The sequence below is a fragment of the Pithys albifrons genome, chromosome 16 (genome assembly GCF_047495875.1).
Source record: "Pithys albifrons albifrons isolate INPA30051 chromosome 16, PitAlb_v1, whole genome shotgun sequence".
Taxonomy (NCBI): Eukaryota; Metazoa; Chordata; class Aves; order Passeriformes; family Thamnophilidae; genus Pithys; species Pithys albifrons.
In genome coordinates, this window is record NC_092473.1 from 13740981 (window position 1) to 13754079 (window position 13099).

At 43.0% G+C, this 13099-nt stretch overlaps 1 protein-coding gene across 2 annotated transcripts in view; it reads right to left on the reverse strand.

The window, feature by feature from the left end:
* SMURF1 (SMAD specific E3 ubiquitin protein ligase 1) overlaps positions 1 to 13099 on the reverse strand; it is a 49043-nt gene that overhangs the window by 7758 nt on the left and 28186 nt on the right. For both annotated transcript variants that reach the window (XM_071570875.1, XM_071570874.1), the window contains exons 2-13: positions 12380 to 12418; positions 11907 to 12015; positions 10954 to 11087; positions 10772 to 10837; positions 9863 to 9938; positions 9199 to 9437; positions 7674 to 7758; positions 5493 to 5639; positions 4046 to 4250; positions 3628 to 3731; positions 2062 to 2176; positions 909 to 1087 (exon numbers count right to left, since the gene is read on the reverse strand). In XM_071570875.1, the coding sequence (XP_071426976.1) occupies positions 909 to 1087; positions 2062 to 2176; positions 3628 to 3731; positions 4046 to 4250; positions 5493 to 5639; positions 7674 to 7758; positions 9199 to 9437; positions 9863 to 9938; positions 10772 to 10837; positions 10954 to 11087; positions 11907 to 12015; positions 12380 to 12418 (1498 nt within the window). The remainder of the gene's footprint in view (positions 1 to 908; positions 1088 to 2061; positions 2177 to 3627; positions 3732 to 4045; positions 4251 to 5492; positions 5640 to 7673; positions 7759 to 9198; positions 9438 to 9862; positions 9939 to 10771; positions 10838 to 10953; positions 11088 to 11906; positions 12016 to 12379; positions 12419 to 13099) is intronic.

Sequence of the window (13099 nt, forward strand, 5' to 3'; positions counted from 1 at the left end):
CAGCCCATTCCAATGCCTGAGCACGCTGGAAAGAACATTTTTCTGCTCTCCAACTGCAATTTCCCCTGGCAGAGCTTGAGCCCATCATGCCCCCTTGCCCTATTGCTGAGTGCCTGGGAGAAGAGACCAACCCCCACCTGGCCAGAACTTCCCTTCAGGTAGTCTTGAAGCTAAACCTACTAACTACCCATCTGCATTTCACACACAATATTGCCTCAATCACTGATTTCTGTAGAGTTTAGTCTATGTTGAAGAGCCTGATCAAAATGGGACATCCATCAAACTCCAGCAGAACTCAGGATAATGAATAAAAGCAAACCTACAGAAACACACACACACACACACACATGTATGTGCACCCAGCAAGAACCTGATCTGCTGCCAATTATCAGTGTGAGGCATGGAGTGAACTCAACATCATCAGTAACTTCAAAAACAAAATTCAAACAGGATTTAGGAAAAGAAATTCAGAGAATGCAAAGCAGTGCTGAGGAGTCCCAAAGCTACAATGAATGCTGGGTTTTGTTCTGAGCTGTAAGCATACAGAAACCCAGATCACTTCCATTTATTTTAGTTTTAATCAAAGTTGATTTTCTTTTGGAGGCAGCTCTACTTCCCTTCAGAGCTCTGTCCTGAGTTTGGATTTTGCTACTGTGATATTCTACCACACCCATGAAATATTTAATGATTTAGTATCTACTTGACTGCAAAGAGAGTGAACACAGAGTTTGCACGAGAACTTTTCCTCAAGTACCTTGAGCTTTCTGATGTAGAAACAGGAGTTTAATGACTTTGTACAGATCTCCACCATGACAGCTTTTTTGCACTGTAAAGTGTTATCTCACTATTGCCAGCAAACTCTACCCCATTTTCTCCACAGTGAGACTATTGACAAATGCAGTACTTACAAGATCCAGACTAAGCTTTTGTGTAACTCTGGGTCGACAGATTCCAGATCCGAGAGCTGGATGGGCTTCCCCAGGAGCTGTTTGTAAAAGGGCACAGTGAAGCCCCCGTTGATGTAGTGTCCATGGAACACAGCCAAACCCATGATCCGACCAACAAAGTGGAAGTAAGACAAGTGGTCCTGCAGGGAGAGAGGAGATTGGGGAGGAGAGAGAATCAGGAGCTGGGAACACACTGACATCTTGTGGCTCCACCTGAGCCCTCTGCGGTATGTTCAGCACATCCTGAAACCCACTGGGCAAGAGGAGTCAATGTTTCCCCTCATAACATACCCAAAACTGAAGTGTTTCATGATTAAATATGTCAAACAAGTCCTGTGCATTATCTGATTAATAAATTGGATTCAAGTCCTCTAGACCTCTCAAAGGGCAAAACTTTGGAAAAAGAAAATCCCTGCAAAGCCCCCAGAATCCAAGATATGACAATTCCAAATAAATTAGTTTATTCTTTGTTTAACCATCAAAATGTAGTTGCTCTTGGGGAAGCAGCCCATGTGCTTGTTTCCTTCATTCCTTTCATGTTCCTTTTAAACTGACTTTAGGAAACTGAGGGGTAAGTCCTATGGGTGGCATTCTTCCAATCTCCCTCCTCTTCCAGTGCAAATGTCAGGAAATGTCATGTCAGGAAGAATTCCCTGTACTAATACAGAACTCCTGCTCCTTTTGGGGTCTGCATCAATACCAGTCCTCCAGTCAGAAATAAAGCAAGCACAGGAGTGTAGTGAGAAAGGGCAAGCAAGGGACAGATTCCTGATCACAGGGCTGGCACTGCTGGGAATGCAATGCTGTGTTCACATCCAGCTGCTCACAGGGAAGATGAATTCCATCTACATGTTGACTTCTCAGAATCACTGTGCATCCCAGCAGTCCTGAGGAGTCTCAAAGAAATCAGGTTTTTATCAAAGGACACCTCCTCTCTCATGTTTTCAGTCTCTGAACAAACCCCCTCTGCTCCATACCATATCAATATAAACCACTAACACCTTCTTATTCTGCTTTACCCTCCAGTTTAGACTCTTCTCCAGGAAGAACAGCTATGAAAGACTGCAGGGGACACCTGTTAAAGTAGGAATGTCACTCAGGAATTAATACTTACAGGATTAATAGAAGAGTCTGGATTGATTTGCAGCATGTAAATATTATCTGTGGAGTACTGAAAGAGTCCATAATAGGGATTCAACATTTCATGGCACAGTAAATACAACCACTCTCTGCCCAAAAAAAAAGGAAAAATTTAGAAAGGTGCAATTTCCATTTAAGTTTCAGATAACACAATTATTGTGAATTATCAGTTGTGAGATGCTTATATCAGAATCAGATCATTTTGTGCTGCCCTCCATTCGCAGACCAAAAAGGTATGATTAGAACTCCATATTGTCCTGCTGCACTCACAGGCAGACTTGGTTTAGTTTAGAAGCACTGAAGGGATTTGCATCAATTAGAGAAGCTACAGCAAGCTGTCAGATAATGCATCAACTAATTGAGTCTGAACAACTCAGCTTCCAAAAAAAATCCTGACTTGGTACAGAGTTCAGCTATTTGCAGCCTACAAGATCTGCTCCTCTGCAACCTGTACAGGATAAAGCAACATTCCAAAAATCTGTAGCTTAGAATCAGTTCAGTCACTGGTGATCTTCAGAAAAGCTGCTTTTCCTCCAGCTTGGTGAGCAGAGAGAATCTCTGCTTTCAGCAGAGGCCAGAAGGGACAGAGACCAAACACGTTAAGAGGAGGGGTTGGGTAAATTCTCCCAGTAACACACAAGGACCAGAACTAAAGCCATTTCTGACCTCCCAACTCACCCTGACAAACACCTCTTTGCTGTTAAATTTGGACACTCATCCCAGGTTGAAAATATGCTGAGAGAAATATCAATTTTAATGCTTAGAAGTGGAGCTGTACTGATCTGAAAGAGTCAGCTGCAACTAATGGGCAATTATGAAAGACATCAGGGCAACAGGATGTCAACACTGGAGACACCCAAGGTTGCCTCGGGTAAGGCAGCTTCGAATGTTCCAGTTTCTTTCCTTTGTCCAGGGATTGATTACTGAAAGACACCTAAGTGGGCAATGCAGCCTTTGTGGATTAGAGAAATTTCTCAGTGAATTTACACACAGCATCTGAGGCACCACAAAGGTGAGCATTTTAGTGATGCTACAATCAGCTCCAGAGCCTCAGATCTGATGCGACCCACAGGGAATTACTGTTATTTTTAAAGAGGGAGGCAAGTCCTCGCTAGAGTTTTAGCCTTTGTTTAGGCTTAGTTCATCTCCACTGCTGCTCTGACAGATCAGAGGGCTCTCCTGAATGTGGCTCAGACCTACAAAAAAGGAACCCCTCTCCTGTTGCAATCCATTCCCTGGAAATCAGAACGGTGTGTTTAACAAAACTGTTACTGTGACCTGGATCTGACTTCAGAGACCTCACAATCTCAGCTGATTACACTTTCCAGTTCCATGACTTTTAGAGGGACAGCTACTGAATCACAGGCTTGCACTTCCCAATCTACCAAAGACCGAAGCTACAACCTCTGCCTATAGAACAGACCATGAATAATTTATGTTTAACATTAACAGGTAACTCGAAAGGGAATCGTATCAGCCACGGGGAACTTCAAGGACAATTTTACAGTTGAGAAGTGTCAGACAAACCCCTAAATCTCACCTTGCTACTCCTCCATAGTCCAGGCCTTCCTCTCCTCGGAATTTCACCATAAGCCTCTTTTTCAAGTCCTTTGGCCTCATCTTCATTATCTGACGGTAGGACTCCTGTATGGGCATGGGTACAATCAGGTGTTTTACTTCCTTCCTAAAATTAAGTCTATTAAGATCTGTGTAGTATTGTAATTAAGATTTCTGCCTTTCTGTAATACATACATTGTTACTCAACTACAGAAGATGTGATACTGTTTGAGTGCCAAAATGAAGGCAATTTCAATGACAACTCTGTCCCACGTGGGGAGTGGTACTCCCTCCTCACTCCCTCTCAGGAGCAAACTTGCTATAACCAGCAATCAGTTTTATGTAATTCTTGAGTGACAAAAGCTGCTCTAACTAGTAAAAAAAATAAATAAACCAAATACCTCAAATATTTCCTCTCTGGATACTTCAATCCGACAGTGACCAGCCTGAGGTTGCTGAAGAGAGAGCTCATGTCTAAGAACTTTCAACTTTTGTACCAAGTCTCTTTCATATCTCTGTGCAGGCAACTCCTCCCCCTCTTCCAGTGACCCCTCATTGGGAGCTGGCAGAGGCTGCTGGCTGGGCTCTTTTAGCTGGCATTGATGGCTTTGAAAGAAAAGGAAAAAGGTTATTCTGGAAGCATAACAATAAGGGATATGTAGAACAATGATGGGAGAACTGGTTAAGCTTCTCCAAGAGGAATCTGGAGTGAAATGTGTATTCAGCTGGATAACTTGTACAGCACCATTGCCTAAGGTTCAGAGGGATGTGAGGAACACAGATATTCAAAATAAGGATCTCAGCAATTCTGAGCTTGATTTTTATATGGCAATACCCTGTGGAAGGTGGTGGAAGGTGATCACTGAATGCTGACTGAGCAGTAATCAAAGTTTGTGGGTATTCTCCCATATGGAGACAACTTTCAAGAGTGTAACATGAAAAGAGGTCTCTAATGGAACAAACAACAGCTTTATAAATGGAACTGTAACAACTCCAACTAATTTTATTCCAGTTCCATGCAAAGTGAGGCTGGGGATTCCTGACACAGGAAAAATACTGCATCTGTGGTTGTCAAAAGAAAAAGATGTACTAGTCCCAAATAGTTGCAGCTTCAGACATTCAACTATCCTTACCCACTGGTTCTTTATCTGGGTTGTGAAGTAATTATTTTTTACATACAGAGATTCCCCACCTGAATCAGATGGAGGAACAGTGTGATCTGGGCACAGGCAGCACTGCCAGGCTGCTCCAGGGGCAGCTCCACAACAGCTCAGCTGCCTCTGCACGATGCAGAGCTGGAGCTCCCTAAATCCTGCTAAACCCACACTGGCTGTGCACAGCACCAGTTGTCCAGACTCCAGCTGGCTCTATATTCCTTTTGTCTGGAGCTCCAGGGAACACAAAGCCAGTCCAAGTCCAGCACAATCAGCACAGAGCTAGAACTGCTCATCCAGACAGGCATGGACTGAGTGATGGGGAACCCCTGGCAGAACCCTGACCCCACAGCCCAGAAATTCCACAACTGTGTATTTGCTCCAGCACAGCTTGGGGCAATTCAGTCAAACCAGCTTAGAGAGATTAGTGTTGTGCCAAAACAAACAAGGTCTGCTTTAAACCTGAGGACTGCACAGCAGAGTAAAGACCCTTCTGAAGAGTCTCTGCAAACCACTTAGAGAAAACCAGCACTGAGAAGCAATGCTCAGACCCTGAGTACAGCAACGGTTCCATCTGTTCCCCAGTATTGTTATCATTCACGTTTTCAGCTCCCCAGGACTCCCAAACTGCACAAAAATTCCAGATTTAAGAATTCCAACTTGACATGAATTATTTATCAGGCAAGACTCTTACTTCATGATGTGATGTAATCGTGGATCTGTGAATTGTGTGGTTCTGTTGTTATGATCTACAAAATAGATTCTTCCTGAAACTGTACTTCTGACTTCCCAGCCTGGAGGCAGAGGTCCCAGCTCATCACAATTCACACTGTTAAGGTCTCTGAAGAGAAAACAAACAAGATGTTACTGCACATCTGAATTTAAGATGAATCCAGTTTACATGCAGGGGGCAGGAGGAAGGAATTTGGAACTCAGTGACTCCAGGCCATGGAAGTCTCTGGAAGGGCAGAACACATTTAGGTGATTACGGGAGTTCTGAGGGCTGCAAAAGGAGGAAAAGACTTTTTTCATAGCAAAAACTTTGCAGAAAAATTCCCATTAACACTAATGTGATCCATGTGCAGAAAACCAAATAATTAACCAAAGGCCTCTGCACCAACCAAAGCCGCCAAACCCCATCAGTTAAGCTTGCTTAAAAAAATAAAAGTCTTTAATTAAACATAATAAGAATTCTGATTATTTGATTCATAAATCATTGAGAATAAGGTTTTACCAACACATTCACCCCTTTCATCTTAGATAAACTTCAGGTATCACTTCCAGGCAGTGTTTGAACTCAGTATGTGGGATGTACTTAATAAGATATTAAAAATTAGGCTCCAGCCACCTAACAGAGGAAAACACTAAATGTGGCAAGAAAAGGGAGGAAGGAAACCTGAAGATTAATTTTAGGCACAAAAACTATTGTTAAGTAAAGCATTCTCTAGACAGCTGGCATGGATTCAAGGCTAAAGGCACTACTCTATTTCCTTACCTAACCATGGAACATCTGTATAAAGGAGTTAACTGAGAGGCTGTGGAAAGGTAGAACCCTCTGCACCCTGGAGGTTCCTTGGTGTCACAAAGAGTGTAAGCCAAGGGGACACACAGGCAGACAGACAAGCCCCTTGTTAGGCTCCTTAAAGGAGATTATGGTTGGGACCATTTGCTGTGATCAGCTGTGCATCTGAAAGTACTGCAGAGATCTGATTACTGCAAGTTTTAACCTACATCTCTGCTAAATGCCAAGTTTAGGGTTTTGCACCACAAGCTGGCAGTAGGAAAGTCACCTTTAACTACAGTAAGTGTGAGCTGTGACTCACAAGACAGTGCTGTGTCCAGTTCTGTTGCTGGCCCTGAAACCCTGGCCCTGGGATTTGGGGAGAGAAGCAGCAGGACCTTTCATTAGGCTGAGCATCCCTTGAAGAAGAGACAAAGCTTTGGGCACAGGAGCGTGACACGAGTGACACAAATGAACAAGCACCATCATTTCTTCTTCCAACAATACCAGCTAATCTAACATCAGCTATTTTCTCCCTCTCTCTGAACTTTATTTTTCATTTCCTTCCACACACTGTGCTTTTACCAACACTTGTGCCTGCATTACTTTATATCACTTTTCTAATATCCTGTATCACACTCCTGTATTATCCAGGCAGTGCAGCAGCTGAGAGTGACAAACTTCATGTTTCACTCTTGAATCTGGTGTGCAGGTGGTCCATGAAACTGCCCAGATCCAGAGCTTCTCAAGGAAGAGTGCCAGACCTTGCTCACAAAGACCTGGATTAACTGCAGGTTAAGGTTTAAAGAGGCTTTGCTAAATTAATCATGTAAAGGATTCAATTTTCTAGCTGCAAATCACTGGCCTCAAGCATAAAAAACCTCAGCTCCACTTCAAGTTTAAATATAACAATCTCTACCTCAATTACACATAAGTGAGCAATAACAAAGCAAAAGTTACAAGTTAAATATTCAAGAAACAACTATTTTAAGAAAGTAGCCAATTTTTTCATCAATTTGCAGTCCAAACTTTCATACAAAAACAAGGTAAGATGCAGAAATTTGTAGCTTCACCAAAACACAAAGTCACATTGACATTTTAGGAAGGATTTTTCAAACAGGAATTCCTGAAGGGCTACATATTTTTCCCTTTTTGTTTTACATGATTCACAAGCAAATAATTCTTTCTCTGAAAAAAAGAGTAATCCTTAATGTTTGGTGAAAAGGTAACTAGAAAGATCCAAAATTATTATTCTGTTGGAGCTCTCCCTTTAAATTCAGACAGGCCATTTCATCGATGTTTGATTTTAAAGATCCATCATCCTGCCCCACCCATTCACACCAACCCCCCTGACTTTTAACTATAAATACATACCTTGGTATCCTTGGGTCATGCCATGTGCTGACTCCAGTCTGTGTGTGCAAAAAATAAACCTGTCCCTGTACCGTTGTTCTTTGCTCTATAAAGAAAAGGAAGAAAGATTATTCTAAATTACAAATTTTGAAAGAAGTCTGAATAATCACTTCAAAGCCATTAGAATATTTTCTTTCTCAGATCTAGGAGAAAGTATTGGAGCCATCCCTCTGATCTCTGGCAGAATGTGCTGTTTTGTCCTTCAAAAACTTGCTCTGACTACACATTTCAACATTCTTTTGAAACTCACAGATCCATGCACCAAAATGTATTTTTATTTTTAGGTTTTGAGACAATCCAAACCCCTAAACTAGATTTCTTTACTCCTAGATTTGCTGTGCTCTTTTCTGAGATTTAGATTCAACTTAATCTCGTCCTCCCTAATCTTCTGTACTACTGGCTGCTTTGGTGCTTTTATATTTTCCTGATCTCTTCTCAAATGTGGGCTCAAACCCACACAACATGCCAAAGGGGAAGGAAAAAACAGCATTACTGCTCTAGTTTAAAGAGCTCTTTACACTTGCTCTCCCCAGATACACAGCCAGGATTAGCAGTGACTCTTCTGTAACAGCATCATAGCACAACCTCATGTTTAATGTACCATCAACCCCTCAGTGTATCCTGGCACAGCCAACTGATCAGCCAATCCCAACTCCCATCTGCACAGCTCAGCTCCTTTTTCAAAATGCACACAACGAGGTGCATGTGGATGCTGTTTGTCTGAGCAGGTAAACCCCTCCTGTGTATTAAAATGGGACATCTTTTGGCTCTGAAGTCTTTTGGACAATTAAAAGATGTCCATGCTATTGGGGTCATCCTTTGTCGGGGTAAAGCAGATTTGTGGTGGTCAGAGGAGGCAGAGACAACTCAGGCAGCAGTTTCATCAGAAGGCTACAAAGAAGACAAAGGACTTTATTTTTAGTTACAGCTTCACTTTTATCTACTCCTGTATATAACATGCTGGCACACTGTTGGTTAGTTAACTGACCTAACATACATGGAAAGATCCTGCTGGTTATAAGGTATCATAGAATCACAGAATCATAGAATGGATTGGGTTGGAAAAGATCTCCAAGATCATCAAGTCCAACCCTTGGTCCAACTCCAGTCCCTTTACCAGATCATGGCACTCAATGCCACGGCCAAGCTCAGGTTAAAACCCTCCAGGGATGGGGAATCCACCCCCTCTCTGGGCAGCCCATTCCAATGCCTGAGCACTCTCTCTGCAAAGAATTTTTTCTGCTCTCCAACTTCAATTTCCCCTGGCAGAGCTTGAGCCCATCGTGCCCCCTTGTCCTATTGCTGAGTGCCTGGGAGAAGAGACCAACCCCCACCTGGCCAGAACTTCCCTTCAGGAATCACACACTCTAGAGGTGGTTCTCTGGTCCCTCAGGATGCATTCATCAGTCACCTGAGACATCAGGAGATACACCCCCACACACACCCTGTCATCCCCACACACGTTGGAGTCGTGGGGCGCTCCTACCGTATCCCTCCGGGAGCTCGGGCGACTGGTGTCCGTGGGGCCGGTTCTGGGGTGTCTGCAGGTGTGTCCTGGCGTCGGGGTTGCGCAGCCTCTGCGCCTGCAGCCGCTGCTCCTGGCTGGGAGACTCCCCGAAGCGGCAGCCGCCTCCGCCCGCGGCCCCGGTCGTGTCCGTGTACGGCGCCGGCTCCTCCAGGAAGCAGCTCAGCGGCCGGCCCGGCCCCGAGTCCTCGTACACTGTCCTGAAAACGGGGACACTTCTACAGGTTCCATCACAACACAAGTGAAGGCACAAACAACTGTTTCTCTTGCTCTCTGTCGCTTCAAGACCTGCAGCTTTTCACCCAAGACATGCCATTTTCTTAATGTTTTATACCCAGATTTCTCAAGGAATTGCCACAAGCACTGGTAGCAAAAACTCCCAACTCTTACCCAGTTAAGCTTATTTTCTTCAAGTAATTACCCAGCTATAACCTTACTACCTGGACAGTTGACAGCAGACAGTGGATACACATTCCCAGGTGTCTTGGGTTGAGCTGGCAAAATGCCAACTGCATTAATCACATTATATTTAATCACACTGATATTTAATACTTCTAATGTTTATTATAGTCTTTTCACATATAAACATTGTTTTCTAATTAAGTGTAAAGAAAACAATCCTTACCCTTCATTCTCCAAAAGCCCTCTGCAGTCCACTACAGAACCTCCTGTGCCTATTCTGTCCCGTGTCTGTAAACTGACTGAAATAAAACCCATAAACTCAAGTTAATAAAAGAATAACTGAACTGCTTCCTTAAAAGCAACAAAAGCTAAACAGTCCACACTGATACAGGGGAAAATATTAAGGAAAGCTCTTACACAGGAGAGCCCACCACTTATGAGAATTCCTTCTATAATCTTAAAGCATTACTGATTTTTAAAAAGGAGAAGGGAAAGCAGAAGCTTATCCCCTCAAAACTTGGGTTTATTTCTGTAAATATGTCAGGTTCTACATCTGGATTTCATGAGGACCCAGAAAGAGAAGCTGGAAAAAAATTGTTCACCACTAGATGTCATCATTAGGGTGAGAATTCGGGGTTTGCCAATATATTTATACATCACTGAAAACGCCTGGCTGGGGTGGGGGCAGAAAACGTGGGGTAAATTAGCTGTAAAACCAGCACTGCCATGTTGAAATCTGGAAACAGGTTACATGAGTCAAAGGTATAAACCAGAAATCTGTAAAACTTATTTTAGCTCCTGCAGACCCCTTTTCCCACCCAGGATTCCCTGTCCCTGTCACCCTGGCCAAAAGCATGTTTTGCAGTGACATTTCCCCTTCCAGGGCTGCAGTAGAAGCCCTGGCAGATGCATTCCCTCTTTTTAATATTGTTTTCTACTATCAGCTGAGAGGAAACAAACTCCTGCATAGGAGCACAATGAAAACTTCCAGGTTATGTAATTTAATCCCATTAAAATGAGAAGACACAACACAGAAAAGGCACAGATGCAATGACAGAGGTTTCTTTTTTGACACAACCTTTGTCCCTGTGGGAGTTTACCAAGCAGATTAAATTCATGAGGTAATTCTTACCCACTATTTGGCCTCGGACAGCATCGGTGTCTGTGGGGTTGAGTTTGCATAGATCCAAACGCTGGTCTGCAAGGGAGAGTTGGAAAGATCAGCCCTGAGAAGGGGTGTGTGGGAACACTACTCACTGCTCAGGGACAAGGCATGGAGGGTTCTCCATCACACCAGGTGGGAATTGCTCTTACATCCAGTATCTTTTAGCCTGCTGATGGCATTGGAGAGGAGTCGGACACACCCCAGGAAGCCAGCTCCCTGTTTCTTATGGATTTTTTTATGGTTCCATACACTGATGGTTATGGAATCTGTTTTTCCAACATATCTAGAAAAATACATATTAAAAGAGTAATTTTAGAAATAATAGCCTCTTTTTACTCCACAGAATTGATGCTGCAATTGGTACAAATTCTGACACATTTCAGTACATCAGTCATGCCTCTTTATTATAAATACACAAGTGCTTACGCCCGAAATGCTGTTAATTAATGAATTACTGCACAATGATTTCACACAGCATGGGAAATTGATATTGCTGCAGCATGAATTTAACTACAGCCAGCCTCATTAAAAGCTAAACAACAAGTCAATTAACATACAAAACTTTAGAGTTTATGTTCCAAATTTCTGAAGGAAATAAATCACTACAACAAGGGCAGTCTCTGGTACAAGCTGGCTGGCACTGCCCCAGCAGAGCTCACACCAGGCCCTGTGCTGGGCACCTGACACTCATTTCCCAATTCAAACACCTAAAAGCAAAATAACAATCCTTTATTTACAGGTGATTTCTTGCTCAAAAATCAGTCCTCTTAGAGGGCAGGGCTAGATGGGATATTGGGAAGGAATTCTTCCCTGTCAGGGTGGGCAGGCCCTGGCACAGGTGCCCAGAGAAGCTGTGGCTGCCCCATCCCTGGAAGTGCCCAAGGCCAGGTTGGAGCAACCTGGGATAGTGGGAGGTGGCCCTGCCCATAGCAGGGGATGGAATGAGATGAGCTTTAAGGTCCCTTCCAACCCAAATCCTTACAGGATTCTATTAAATGTAACACTTGCTAATGCAAAATGCAGCAGCAGTGCCAACCCTTGATTGCATTTAGGAGACAAATCTCTGGAATATTATTGATTTATGACCTTCCACCCAACTCACAGGTCGTAATGCTGGTTCCATTTGGGGTCCAACGTGTTCTTCACAGTGTCAGTGGAATGGCACTGCCCCGACCCGTCCACAACTATTTTTGCAAATGGGTCAGGAAGTCCTGTGGAAGGGAAAAGGTGCAATTAAACACAGTCCTTTGGTTTGGTTCTTGCAAGGCAATGCCACTGTGAGCTTGTGCTCCCCCCAAGAAAGGAAAATAATTTTAGTAAATCCTGTCTTTGAGATGGATACTCTTGGTACCCCCAACACAGAGCTGTGAGCAGCAGAGTGCCTGGGGGATCATCAGCTGGAATTTGGGGGCCCTGAGCCTTTTCACCCCTAAATTCTACACAATCTGCAGCTCAGAGTAACATGTGCTCATGTAGGAATGAACCACAGATAGATGAGCCACCACAGTCATGCACCATCCACAAATAAATCTGATTAATCCAGAGCAGAGAGTTACACAATTGGGACATACTTACTGAAGAAATCTTTCTTTGCAAGATTCTTGGCACATAATACTGCAAAAGAAAAGAGCAGATAAAGAAATCTTAAAACTATTAAAAAAAGCTTTCTGGTAATCACATCAGCTAAAATAATACCTGATCATAATTCATAAAAAACATCTAAATATTAAATGTGAGCATTGTTTTCTTTATCTGTCATTGGAATATGGATTTACATAAAAATTCCTTTGCTGCTTTAGTTCTATTGTTACAACACACAGAAGATTTAATTAATGTCCCTTTGCATTAAATCCTCCTATTTTTCTATGCTTTTTGCTTACACAAATGCTAAACCAATTTTTGTTGTTGTTGTTTCAGAATCCACCCATTTTAGAACAAAGACTACACAGTTTCTGAACCAAGAAAACTGAATTCCCAAGTTCTGGGATTCCTGGAAGAGACCTCTATGCGAAGTCCCATCAAATGCAGTGCAGGCTCCTGCTCCTTGCACACAAAAGGGATACACAGGGAAGCAACACATGGGAGGAATCCTGCAAAAACAATCTGTGAACACAGAGAGGTTTTGGGATGACAGGACCTCACTCAGAGGAAAAATAAAATATCCTGAAAAAAAAATCCATATCAAGATGTTTTCCTTAGAAAGAACCACAAATGAGACATTGTTTCCCTCTCCCAGTTCTACCCACCAGCACAGCAGTTTAAGAAAAAATCAGATCAGGAAACTCACATCAGTCT